Source organism: Melospiza georgiana, chromosome Z (assembly GCF_028018845.1).
Source record: "Melospiza georgiana isolate bMelGeo1 chromosome Z, bMelGeo1.pri, whole genome shotgun sequence".
NCBI lineage: Eukaryota > Metazoa > Chordata > Aves > Passeriformes > Passerellidae > Melospiza > Melospiza georgiana.
In genome coordinates this window covers 8,155,671-8,169,783 of record NC_080465.1, presented here as the reverse complement: position 1 = coordinate 8,169,783, position 14,113 = coordinate 8,155,671, and the positions used below count along the sequence as shown (strand labels likewise).

At 40.9% G+C, this 14,113-nt stretch overlaps 1 protein-coding gene across 1 annotated transcript; it reads left to right on the top strand.

Annotated features, from left to right (window-relative positions):
* Positions 1-488: 488 nt before the first annotated feature.
* On the top strand, positions 489-7,953 carry TMED7 (transmembrane p24 trafficking protein 7). Its single transcript, XM_058044403.1, has 3 exons — positions 489-659; positions 2,931-3,176; positions 5,040-7,953. The coding sequence occupies exons 1-3, from the start codon at positions 492-494 to the stop codon at positions 5,274-5,276; spliced, it is 651 nt and encodes a 216-aa protein (XP_057900386.1). The 5' UTR covers positions 489-491; the 3' UTR covers positions 5,277-7,953.
* The last annotated feature ends 6,160 nt before the right edge of the window (positions 7,954-14,113 follow it).

Below are 14,113 nucleotides of genomic sequence, written 5' to 3'. Positions count from 1 at the left end.
GTTCTACGACTCCATGACTGACTGCTGCAATCAGCGTGGGCACTTTAATCGACGTTTTATACCTCTGTTTATTCATTCAGTTCTTACTGACTCTGCAATGAACGTTCAAGGATCTGCACGGCAGAACTCTCCCGACTCATCTCGGAGGGCACCGAGTTCACTCTTTGCGTGCGCTCGGCCACAGGAGCCCGCCATTGCCAGCTACAGGGCCTAGGGGGACCCCGAAAAACTCAATCTGCGGGCAACGGCGCTGAGCGGACACCGGGGCCCGGCCGCGACACGGCGGGAGAAAGGGGCGAGGCCGCGGCCCCGCTCCCCCGCCCCTTCCCCGCCGGACGCCCGTCCCGGAAGCGCTCCGGGAAGGCGCGGGCGCTTCCGGGTGCCGCCGCTCGTCCCCTCGGCCACGCCGCGTCCCGCCCGCGCCTCGCAGCCCCGCAGCCCCGGCCGCCCCGAGCCCCTCCGCCCCTGCTCGCCTCTCTCCGCGCCGGGCGATGCCGCCGCGGGGCTCCCGGGGGCCGCTGCCGCCCTTGCTGCTGGTGTGGGCGCTGGCGGCCTGCGCGGCGCGGGCCTCCGAGATCACGTTCGAGCTGCCCGACAACGCCAAGCAGTGCTTCTACGAGGAGATCGCCCAGGGCACCAAGTGCACCCTCGAGTTCCAGGTACCCCTGGCGCCGCGCTGGGCCGCGGCCCCGAGCCCTAAGCCCGGGCCCCTGCCGGGGGCTCTCCCTTGGCTTCCTTCCTGTCGGGAGCATTTGGGAACAGCGCCCGGCCAGGGAGTAGCGGCTGGATCCAATGAGAGGTTTCCAGCTTGACTGAGGAAAACTCTGCGGGAGCGGCTGGGAGGCTTCCGCGTAGTGCAGGGCTGAGTGAGTGGGACACAGAGTTGGTCCTGAAAACCGGCAGCGTCCGTAACCTGGTGGCTCCCAGCAGTGCCCTTCCAGAACCGCGCAGAGAATACCTAAAGCGCGCCTGACCAGCAGGTCGGTGTGCCGCAGACATAATTGCCTAGTGGTTTGTGAAGCATCGAGAGGATGAGCACGGTGCCTCTTAAGAGCTAATAGTTCGTGTTTCAGAGTACAATTCAGATTTAGCTTACATACTAAACAGTGAAAGGGTGATAGAAGAATGATGTGGTACGGCATCACTGTTTTGGTGCCTCTGAGTGTATCAGCAGGGCTGGAACTTTTCAGTCTGTCACTTTAGTAGATGAACTCACTGATAGTACAGCAGCAGGAGAGAAAACTCATACCCACTGACAAAAATCACAGTTATCTTTGGGGGCTTTTGAAAGGATTGTGTAATTTTTATGAGCTGACTTTTCTGGCTGAAGTCCTGTGCTTTCTAGTTTCTCAGTTGCTGTCCCATCTCAAGTATATTTGGGGAATGTTGCTCCCACATATCAGTCCTTGTTACTCTGTCCTGTCTAATCTAAGTCCTGGATATCTTTTTCTCTACCCAAATATTTCTTGTCTCTGACTGTTTCTTCCATACAGTCTTTTCTGTGCAGTACTTTACCCTGCAGTTTTGAAGTGGGTATTACTGGACAGGTAAGCATGCTGTTGCCACTTTTATTGGTGACCAGAATAGGATTAGCACTGCTAAAAGAAAAGTCTGGATTTGACCAGCCACTGGCAGCTTGAAGTGCTGTGTGAATGTCCTTTGGCAGTATGTCTCAAGGGCCAACAGGAGGCACAAGCAAGTTCAGTGGCAAGGAATCCTAGGGGAGCTTTAAAGTTCTGGCCAATCTTTACTACCTCCCTGTAAAAGCAATATTTTCAGGGTGCCTACACAACTGAATGCAAGTGACTTCCATGAAAAAGCACACCCTTATCAAATTGTAGATCATATTTCAAAAATGAAGAGCTGTGTTATTGCTTGCCCTCTGGATGCTTTTAAAATTTTGCCTTTGTGGAGGAGCTGCTGCTCCAGTCTTTTGTTTCAGTTGTACCACTAATGTAATAATTTTAATAACCTGGCACTTGAGTAAATTGATGAGCATTTAATTAATGCCATGTGGACTGAAGTGCAGATACAGAGATACTAAAATATTTCAGTGATTTCTGCACACATATGAAATAAGTCTCTTCCTCCTTAAGTTTGCAGCAAGGATAAAGTGTACAACTGCTATGGTAAGAGTCATCAGATTACCAAGTTGTGAATACCTAAACTCCTGATCAGTCTTTCTGGACAATCCAGGTAGTAATACACTATAGACAAACAGTAATCAAAGCCTCAGAAATCCCCTTGAAACAGTTGTGAAGTTTTGAGTCAGTTGCAGGCATTATCCAGATGTGCTCATTTTTGCGAGAGCTCCTGTGTCTAACTTGAGAAGGGAGGCAGCAGGTTCTCCAGAGCTTGCTCTGTTGACAGCAGCTGACAGGAAAATGGACAGATTGAAGCCAGAGAGTTCGAAATTCCTGTTATACTGGTCACACACCATTCCTGCAGCCTAATGCAGCTGAGATACAGCAGGGCAGTTACACTTTCCTGGCCACAAGAAGGGAGTGTCTTGCTGCATGTTAGCAGTCTCAGCTGGATGAATTAATTCCACGGAGGATTTGAGTGTACAGCAAATGTCAGACTCGTTACTGTCATGTTGTTGCTGTCCCATGGAGTGTCATCTACTGTAGACTTTGCTGTTGTACAGTTAGTAACAACAAAGTAACTAAAATTGTTCTCCTAAGGGTTTGAAAATACAGTTGACATTGCAAATGCTGAACCAGAAGCATTTTTAATTGTTTTCTGTGTGTCGTTCATAGGAAAATAATTTTGCAGACTTTCTTTGAAAGATTCTCAAATGAATGCATTATATTTTACAACACCTGTCAAGGAAAAAGCTTTGCAGTTCCATCTGCCAGACCAGACTTCTTAGAAGAAATATATAGGTGTCCATATTTTTAAAAAGACAATTTCTTGGTTTTTGTTTCCAGGTGATCACTGGGGGTCATTATGATGTTGACTGTCGGTTGGAAGATCCCGATGGCATTGTGCTGTACAAAGAGATGAAGAAACAATATGATAGCTTCACATTTACTGCATCCAGGAATGGAACATACAAGTTCTGCTTCAGCAATGAGTTCTCTACTTTCACACACAAAACTGTGTACTTCGATTTCCAGGTTGGAGAAGATCCACCACTGTTTCCTAGTGAGAACAGAGTAACTGCACTTACCCAGGTAACTTGTTTTTGGCAAAAGTTGTTAAGTGAAGGCAGTTTTTCTTCAAGTTTAGCTGCTTTAGTTATCTACATTGCTTTTGAAAATTCATGAAGTGAAGCTGAGTAGGAATCACCAAATGTTTAAGAGGAAATTAGGACAGAAACTTAAAGCCGCTGTTGTTTGGGGTTTTGTTGTTCGGGTGGTTTCTGGTATTTTTTTGATTGTTTTCCATTTGGTTGGTGGGATTTTTCTAAAGTTTCTAATGGAACATCCTTTCAGTGACACAGTATTGTGTCTCTTGACATGTGTATTTCACAAAATAGATATTGGTGGAATAGGGTTTAAAACATTTCCAAGCTCTGGAGAAACTGTCAGAATTATTTCTATATTTAAAACAATAGAATTATTTCTATATTTAAAACTTTTTTTAGCAGGAGAACTTGTGTAATTATTGTTTTTAAACTGGAGAAGGAAATTCTAGCAAAATAAATAAAGTCAGCTATATTTATTTGGCTTCTAGATATTTGGGCTTTTTAAGTCTAGAAAGTGTCAGAGCATTATTGTTACTCTGTTTTCAGGATTTTATAGTTTTATACCCCCTGTGCACAATCTAAATACCTTAAAACTTTCTTTGGATCATTTCATTAATTGCTGCAGTGCTTTTATTTTGAGTCCGGATTCTTGATACTGTATCTCCTAGTTTCTTTTTTTTGCTGCTTTGGAAGGAGATTCTTTTTGCAGTTCTGGTCAGGCTTGTGGCATGACCAAATTTGGGCAGCCTTTCATGGAAGCAGTTAAAGGTAAATCCATAAAACCAGAGTGACCTTGTGTTAGATCCCTTGTGCAGATCAGGATGTTTTTACAATTTACAAATAGCAAAACTTAGTTTGAAAAAACTCATTCTGAATTTTGTCGAGATTATCTTAGACTTGTTCAGACACATGTCTTGAAAGTCATCAAAATGTGGTTAGATACAGATTTAAGGGACTCAGAGCAGCCCTACAAGGGCGTTAAACATTTCCTTTAAAATAATTTGTGCTGTTTGATCTTCAGGAAATATTAATTTTAAGCCATTAAAAAGAAACTTAAGTTGTGAGTAGAAAGTAAGTATTTTGAAGATCTAATGACTGTGTCTTAGTGATCAAAACACAGGAGTACTTAGAGCAGATAAACTAAAACTGCAAGAAGTTTATATAAAAAATTATCTAGGACTTGGAAAACCAAAAATGCATTTTGGTTTTTTTTTAAATGAAAAACCATTAAATTGGCCAAGTTGGTAAGTATTTTTGTATGAATAAGGCATTGAGTGTTCAGGAGCACTGAAGGGTAACAATTGTCCCTTCTCTAACCAGTTTTGTTAGATGAGTAAGAGAATGGTCCCTTGACAACAGAGTACATGTTGTACAACTTGAGTGAGAATTAATCAATGCAGAATGTCATATTTGTGAAAACTGAAGCACATAGTATCTGCTCTGTGTATCTTAATATTATAAGCAACTGCTTTTTTTCCTGTGGAATTAACAGCTGGAGGATCAATGACATTTCAAAAATATTTCCGAGGGTCATTTTGAATCCAAGTATAAATTTGGAATTTGTTCATTAATTCTCAGAGCTTGTTGCTTTTTATTAGTTCTGTGGTTTTATCTGCTTCTGTATTTAACAGCATCACATTTTTGTGTGTAAAGTTTCATCAGTGTAAGTTACATTTTACTGTATTTACACTATTTCTATCTGACATTAGATAGAAATAGTGTAAATACAGTAAAATGTATTTACATTTTACATTCTTAGCTTGCAAAATTACATGACTCCATTTTAAATATCAAAGCACAAAATCACTAGAAGGGTTCTTAATTCTGTGTTGTGTGTTTGTTTCTCCAGATGGAGTCTGCGTGCGTTTCAATTCACGAAGCTTTGAAGTCTGTCATCGACTATCAGACTCACTTCCGCCTGAGGGAAGCGCAGGGCCGCAGCAGAGCAGAGGATTTAAACACAAGGGTGGCCTACTGGTCAATAGGGGAAGCAATCATCCTTCTTGTTGTTAGTATTGGGCAGGTATTTCTCCTCAAAAGCTTCTTCTCGGATAAAAGAACCACGACAACACGCGTTGGATCGTAACCAGTAGCGGCAATGCTTCAGGTGTGTTACTCACTAAGATTAGTGGTTCTCCAATTTAACTGTAGGTACAGAGGTCTGAATATATGCAACACTCAAATGTGTTTACTCCTCATCTCTTAAAAATCACAAAACAGATCCAAAAAGTTATGAAAGGGACACATAATTTGAAATATTTTTAAGGATCCTTCGGAACGTAAATATTTTAATTCCTGTATTAAAATATCTAGCAGTGTCTAGTGTCTCTTTATTTTTACTGATATTAATCCAAACCAAGTTTGATTTTTACCACTACAATTAGTCATCTGCAGTGTAACACTTTAAAATAACACAACAGTCTAGTGTCTGATACAAGAGATCATATATGAAAATCTCATTTCATTTTAATTTTCAGGCTGAATATCTTGGATTACAAAACAGAAAATATTATTAACTGTAGTGCATTGGTTTGATTTGCTGTTTTAGAAAAATGGAATCATACCCATTGCTTTTTTGTAAAATCGTTGAAAGCTTGGCACTACATTGTGGTACACATTCTTTAGCAGCCTGGAAAGTCGTCAGAATTTGCTGAATTTTATACTTCATTATGATTGCTTAAACATCTTCTGTATTAAAATAAATACATTTTCTCTTTTGCAATGTTTGTTTTACTGAAGAAATTGTAAGCTGAGACTAAGACTACTCAGGAAATCCACTTCTGCATACAAAACAAAAAATCCAAGTTTCCAAGTTTATGTAAAAAATGTGCAGTAGAATAGGGAGTCTTCTAACTTTGTCATTGAACCTGTGCAGTACTATACATGCTGCTGCTGCTTTTTGGATTTAAGACCAGAAGTAGCTTGGTTTGTTAAGCAGCACAGCACCAGCACTGGATGAGGTTATATTATGTGTTAGGCACGTACAAAGCTTTTTACTAAATTGTTTTCCTAGTAAGAGGGCAATTTGATATTGATACTGCATTGCACAAGTGCTGTAAATATTCCTCTCTGTGTTGCACTGAGACATGACAGCCTTGTGCATCTAATTGCCACTCTATTTTGTTAGTGGTCAGGAAATGTTTTAAATATTTCAGGTTATCTTTTTGGTAGAGTTATTAGAGTTACATTGCTTTCACTGCTCATGTCTTCAGTAGCTTATGTGCTGTAAAATTCTCTTTTATTTCATTGTTGAAGGTAGTAAATGTATATACATGCCCATTGTTTGAATTGAGCTGGTCATAGTAAGGTTAAACTCCTAATTGCTCTGGGGAAAAAAAAAGTATGCTGACCAATTCTTTAATGCACACAAAATAAGCTAAAGTAAAAAATTTGTCATCAATTACTAGTTCAATCAAAAGATGCTTCTTACACAAGTTCTTGGCAAGCAGAGAAAGAGTTCTACACCCTTATTAATTGCCTATAGTATTTCTAGCAAAAACTTGAAATTACTTGTTCAGGTGACACTTGAGCAGTCTGAGGAATTGATCTAAGATGACTTGATTTTAAAATCATGTCATGGTTGAAAAAAATAAAAGTGCCCCTACTCTGTTATGAATTTATTGACTGCTCTTTTGGCAACTGAAGGAAAACATCAGACAGCTCAAAGACTATTTAGAAGGTCATGGAGGTATTAAATTTCCTTAAGTAAAATTCAGGATGTAAAGTTTTGCTATCCTGTACTGAATTTTGAATACTGCAGTCTCATTTTGGGATGCACGTTCCCAGAAATAGTTAGACCCACTAATACAAGAAAACAAAAGTCTGCTTTTGTCTTGCGATACAAAGCTGTGCCTGCATACAACATTCTTGATTGTACCTCTGTGCTTTCTTCTTGTGCTTCAGCAACTCATGTCTAGTACTTTTTGTGCTGCATTGCACACAGTAGTAAAGCAAGTGGTACACTTCAGGTGCAAGTGTCAAATGAAAATATGATTTACTTTTGCTAGTGTTCATTATTTCTGGAGTTTGAATATTAGTTATGTAGCTTTAATCACAACAAAGGCATTTGGTTGAAGGCTTGAATTGTGTTGGGTTTTTTTCCTACTGAGTTGTTCTGTGTGCTGGCAAAAGTGGTAACTAGTGCTATAAAACTGATGATGATCAGCTATTGCATACATGTCTCTTTATTCTTTCACAATGTTTGAATGTGTGAAGTGGACTGTTCCATTCAATGTTACTCCCACAGCAGAGGTTTAGTGGACTTGACTTTTCCATTAAAGTTAGGTGTCTAAACCAGTGGTCTGGCATCCTGCTGCATAATGTGCAGCAACAGCTTAAAAATGCCTTTATTTTTGTGTTGTTAAAAACATGGCACAAACACACGTTTCCACGTAGCTGTATATAGTTTTTAACTGACTGAATAGGATATAATAAAACACACATGCTAACACGCAGTGGGTGAAGAAGTGCATTGTGACCTTTGGTTAAAGCTGCACCTTTTTAATATACAAGCAGTTTGGTTAATCTTTGGTGTGATACACAAGAGAACACCCTGCGTTAAAGGGGATATAACTGTGTTTTTAATTGCTAAATGCTCTGGGTTTCAGCTATGCGTTGGATGTTTTATGTTTACAAGACTTCTTTTTGTGTCCTGAAATGTCGGTTCTTTAGTTTGAGGGCATGGGTGGGGAAATTTAGTTTGAATAAGACAGAAAGCAGACCCTGTGAATATTGTACGGGAAAATAAAAAATTAATATATGAATGTAGTCCAATTGTTTTGTTTGCATATGGGATTGGGGAACATTATTCTTCAAAAAATCTTCGAATTATAATTTGAATAGTCAGCTTGTGTTTTAATGTACTACAGTTAATCTGCCTCCTGACAGTTGATCATTACTTCAGCCATGCTTAGCAAGGTAGTGTGATTATTGGCTCTTTGCTCAGGACATCCTTAATGCAGGCAGTCACAGTCATAAATCTCTTCATGTTGGAGTAGAATTTGAGGTATTTAATTGCAGGTGCCAGGAATTATTTGGGACCTATTGCATGTTTTCACATTAATTCTGTAGATACAGAGTTACAGAGGGAGCTGGAAAGGTGCCTTCAATTACTATTTTCCAATTACAAAATATGAACTTCAAATAAATAGTGACTGAATGTGTGACTTAAGGTACTTTATATTGCATTGCATAGGTTTAAAGAACAGATATGGTAGGCATCATTGTTTTGTGTGGACACCTTCCAGAATTACTCTTCTTGCTAAGTCAGTTGCTAGATATTCAAAAATTTCAAGACTATACAGCAGTTGGATTAAGGAAAGCTTTTGTCTAGAAGTACGGGTAAATACTTCTTTCAGTGATGTGTTAATATTATGGCCAAGTAGTTGTCTGGGGCTTTTTAAGGTGCATGGCACTCAGCATTTTGAAGCAGTTAGTTGTGGTCGGTGGTGCTTTTCTGCTGAAAGGAGATAATCGTACAAAAAAAAAAATTAGACAAAGTGAAAAGATGAATCAGTCGATCAAGTGACATGCATGATGATGATGATGAAGGCTTTTATTAGGAAGGGAGGAGAAATGTGCTCTGGACCCCCACAAATGTAAACAATTCCTGAACTACTAGGCTACCAGAGGGCACAAGTGCAGCAGCACAGTACAACCACCTCCTTCAGGGGTGAGATAAAACCAAAAGTTTAACACAGGTCCTAAATGAGATGGATGAAAAGTCTTTCACATTCTTCCCTTGACTTGCAGAATCAAGTTCCAGAAAAGCAAGGTTATGCTATGTGCACACTGAGGGTGCTACTGATTTCCATCAAGTTAAGTGTTGTGAGACATGAAGGAAAGTACTGACTCAGCTTAGCTTAGTAGAAGCTCCAGACAGTAATAGCTCTCAAAAGGCTCATTATTTGTATTAAAAAGGCCCGGTTGCACTCCACAGGGCAAGATGTTATGTAAATGTAAGGTGGTTTCACTTTTCAACACTTCTAAGCAGATTGATTTGACTCATGCCTTCTCCCCACCTTCTGACAGGAACCAGCATACACATGTGAGAGGCCTGGTCAGCATCTATTTGTGCAGCACATTTTTAAGCACATGGACTGCCTTGTGTGTCCATGTTTTATGTTTCTTATTACAGGCTGTTTTGCTAGTGAATTAACAGGAAAGGCAGTGGCATGGGTTGTCGTTTTGTTGCCAGCCTCCTGTTTCAGGATGGAAGGTCCTTAAATGAGTCATCAGAACTGTAGTTTTATCAGAGTGCAGGAACAAATCCTGACAGGAACACCAGGTTCCTTAATTTCACTGTTGGTCATTGTGTGTTCAGTTGTCAGTAGATGCCATTGAACAGAACTTTCTTCTTTTTGTGATCTGAACGTCATTGTGAGACACTGTCAAGTTCAGAATACAGCACATGAGACGCGGTACAGCAGGATGCCATCCCTTCAACAGCCTGCATTGTTCAGGTGCACATGCTGTAGCTGAATGTATTTTTTGATGTGTTTCCACAAGAAGGATGCAGTGACCTCCTGCAGACGTGTGACAGTGCATAGTCCCTTATCAGCTGCATATTTAAGAGGCCTCCACTTCATGGAGTATTCCTAGCTTTAGCAAGAACCTTTTTGTTAGGGATGGTTTCTATGCATATCTTGGACATTCTTTCCTAAATTATTGTATGGGGATTTTCCTGGCACCAAGGGCAGTAAATTTATTCAGACTTTACTGTAAATGAATATTCTTTATAAATAACCAAAACAGAAAGTATATTGATATATTTGATATGCAGGATATTAAAAACCAAGGACAAGCATTTTCTTCCTGGAAAAAATCAAACAGGAGGAAAAAGGGGTTGGGAAGGATAAAACTGATGAGAGACAAGAGCTTTTTTGGCACAGCACTGGCTTTTGCTCTGGTGTTTGGAGAACACAATACCACTAGATGTCAAGAAAGTAACTTGACAGGGAGGGAAAGGGGGTAAAAGAGGGGAAAGAAGGAGGAGTTAGGGTGTATTAAAAGGATAAAAAAAGAAGAGATAGGACCCACGTGCTGGGTTTGTGAGGCTTAAGGAGTGTCTAGTTTGCTCCCTATGGTCAGGAGGTGCTCCATCTCCAGGGGTGCTGGTGACCTTTGGTGGCTGCTACCCCCAGTACAGGTTTGCAGCACAATCTGCAAATAGCAGCTGAAAATCAGACAGAGTCAACTCTTCTAATGCATATTGGCACATGCATAACGAGGAATTCAATGAAAATTACCCTGGGGAAACTCAGAAGAAATGTGTCAAAGGGTGGGTGAAAGTTGGAAGAGCAGGCAGCTGCTACAGGGAGGGAACGTGAAGAATGGAGCATGGTAACAACCAGGAAATGCTGCCACCTGTGAAATACTCTGCCTCGCCTAAAAACAGTCCTTAATGCACTAACACAAACCCACAGTGACTCTTCTTTTCTGTATCAGTGATTGTCCTGAACTACTGACTCAAGATAGTCAGCTGCCCACCCATTCTGCATGTCCCTTTCACTCACAGAGATGCCTAAGACATTAAACACATCACTTACCACCACACCACACTTGCCCTTCTCTGGAACAAAAGCCATCAGAATCCAAACATTCACAGAGCAGAAAATAAGTCCATATTTCATGACTTGCACTAATCCTTAGGTCAAGCCCCTAGAGAGTTAGACTTCATTAAGTGGAATTGTGTAGCAAATGGAATTTTTATCCTCCTGCAAAGAAATTTTTACCCTCCTAGAAAGAAATTGCTTGAATTTCAAAATGCAATTAACATCTTAAACACATTGGAAAATAGTGCTTTTAGGCAAAGTATGTGGCATTTCTGGTCTAAACATTGCAGTTTAATTTCAATTATAGACTGTTACTGTTTACAATATCTTGGGACACAGCACATGACAGGATGCCTAAAACATTTCTTTCCTCCAGGTTATAATATTTTCCTGCAAGAATATTCAAAACCAAAATATTCCTTTTACTTTTTACTCCAAAACTCCAAGAGTTGAAAGCTGAGCTGCTGGCAGCCAAGAGTCCTGCATGCAGTGCGGTCAACAGCAGAGGAAAACACTTGAGGGTGTCCTGGGAATCTGTATCACTCTGTAGGGTTGGGCTCCAGATATCTGTTTCTTTTCCATAATGTTTTCTCATGACCTTTAGTGGAAGAAGGACTGCTATAAATTAAGATTGCTTCTGAGCATTTGACTGGAAGCAGTAATTTTACTGAAGCATATATTTGGAAGTACACAGAATGCAGAGCAATAAAGAAATAGGATGAATGGCACATGTCTGCAACTGTAAATCAATACACTTCATGAATGCCAAGACAAAACATTGCTGCCTACCTTCAGCTCATCTCTGTAGGACTGAACTTTCTTACCATAAGTCCTGACAATAGTGCATGGTAAAAAATCCAATTAAGTACAAAAATTAAATACAAAAATTGAACTCTTGATAGTCATACAGGTAAAATTCCATATGGGGAAGGATAACTGATTTAGGGCAGGGAGTGCTAATAGATGTATTGGTAACTCATCTTCTTTACTAATGCATAAAGAAAACCAGTGTCAGTGAGTGATAGGAACCAGGTTCTGGATTGGAAGGCATTCAGAAATTACAATATTGGGGTGTCTTGCTGTAATGTGAGAATTTCAACATCTGAAATCACTGCAGAAACTATACTTCTGCATTTCCATTTACTGGTAGACCAAACACTGCATTCAGTCAAGAGATCCCTGCTTGGTGAATACAAACTGTCACTTAACAGTCTCACTGCCTTTAGCTGTTAGGATAGGAAAAGCTCTGATGGGCTTCTACCATATTCAAATAGTGATAATTATAAACCTCTTCATCTTTGTCATACCTGTGGTACATACTGATACAGCCTAAATTCCCTTGGACCAAAAGTAGTTCTGAAGTCATAACAAAAGCCCTCAGAGAGTGGGGCTAGCCTGGCACTTAAGCCAACTGGATGTGCCTTCTCCTCTTGAGGCCCTACTCCCTCCTCAGGACATCTGTGCATTTCATGGCACACAGAACCATCCACTTCCCATGAATTCCTAGGAATATATCAAGATAAAAACAAGGATCATTTGGATCACTAAATCACACTCCTTCAGGTGCATCAACCATGAAATGAGCATTTATGCAGGAAGGGCTCAAAGAACATCCTCCAGCCACTACAGCCTTCAGCACTCAATAGCAAGCAAATGGCCTGTCATTAAAATACAAGCTCAAAAGTCTCAATGAAGATTCCCCAGACAGTAGTCCACTGGAAAATCTTTAGCAGATCTTAAAGAAAGGTCACTGGTGGAAAATAAAATTGAAGGAATGAAATTCTGAAAGACCCAGAGCCATCACACCTGCTCATTTAGTTCTTTTAGTGAGTTTTAGACGCTGTGCTGGAAATAGCAGACCAAACACAGCTCTGCACACAGATTCAAAACTCCATGCTTTTAAATTTTTTGTGGGTATCCTTCAGAGCTCTTAACAATCTTTGTCCACATCAACCACATGTGGACACCTGGATTGTGGTACAAGATGGGCAGAAGAAACAGGTGCATTTGAATGGTTATTTCCTTGCCACATGATTAACACTAGCTCCTTTTATTGTGGATTTGGAGCAATAAAGGTTCTTTTTTCCCCATTCTGCAGACTAGGCAGTGGATCTGAGGAGGGCAAATCCTTGTCTGAAGTTCCTCATTGAGCTTGTGGAAATAACTCCAAGGCAATACTTGTGTCAGGATATGGAGCAAGACTCACAACTCATGTCAACTTCTAGAGTCCAGGACAGCACAGAAACCTTCCTACCCACCTTGTGAAACCTAATAACCCATGGTCTTGTTAATGCTTTCAGCCCACCCAGGCCTGCACGGCTGGTATCATGGAAGTGAAGGCACATAGTGGCCAGGGAAGAAGGAGAGGGAGATAGGAAGTGCAATAGTTTGCTTCCCAGCACTTTGCCATGCATGCAGGAATGTGGAGCATCTTTGAGTCTGTGGTGATTGATGATGGTTCAAAACTGTTGCACAGTGTCTAGCTCTAGCCTTGAGGTGCATGTGTGGAAGCTGACACACAATCTAAAGGACAGAAGACAGCACTGGACAACCTGTCTGAGGTGCTGCACCCCAGGGATGCCTTAAGGCAGAGCAGGTGGCTGCTCATTAATTCCAGCTCCTCAAAAAACCCTATTCATTTGGAAGGCTTATTTTTAGTATGTCACCCTTCCAGTTTGGCTGATTTGGATAATGGCTGTCAGGATTTTCCTTCACATCTTCATTTCCAAAAACTGCTTTCAAGTGTGAAAGAAACAAAATTTTTTGGTCTCTAACATTAGTACTGCAGGACAGCAAATGGATGCAAAGAGTGAGCTACTAATTTTTCTGCCAACATTGAAAAACTTTCGAGGACAAAAACTGTTGCTAGATGGCTTATGCAACAAGGTCCGTGAGATAACACAGTGTGACAGCAAACTCCTGAAGCTGAGTAGCTGGGTACTCTGAGCATATCTTTACACTTTCTAGACCAATAAATAATACTTCCTGTGCTCTACCAGACACTCTGAGTAAAGGCAGGGCTCCATAGTTTTTATGTAGCTCTGAATTTGAGTTCCACATGAGTTCCCTTGCCCTTTCCCCTCCGAATAAGTGCTCACCCAAGCATTGAAGTTGGCTTGGGTGCTTCAAAACTACAGTGCCCTTGCTGTAGTTTTGCCTGCCCTGCGGCTGGGCTGCAAGACTTCTGCTGTGAGATTATTGCACTGCATTTGGGACCCAAATGAAAGATAATTGTTTCCATGTCAGTAGCCTAAAGAAAAAGACTTCAGTGTCATTCTAGACAGTGGAGAAGGAGAGCAAACAAGTCAGCCTGGCAGGTTTGTGTAGAGGGGCTGGGCAGATGGAGAACACAGGTAAGTATAGGCAGTGT

Bases quoted from the DNA above. Each gene is read 5' to 3' on its own strand.
- TMED7 (XM_058044403.1), top strand. From the start codon at position 492: ATGCCGCCGCGGGGCTCCCGGGGGCCGCTGCCGCCCTTGCTGCTGGTG. The intron at 660-2,930 runs GTACCCCTGGCG...TTTTGTTTCCAG, and splicing joins AGTGCACCCTCGAGTTCCAG to GTGATCACTGGGGGTCATTA. The intron at 3,177-5,039 runs GTAACTTGTTTT...TTGTTTCTCCAG, and splicing joins GAGTAACTGCACTTACCCAG to ATGGAGTCTGCGTGCGTTTC.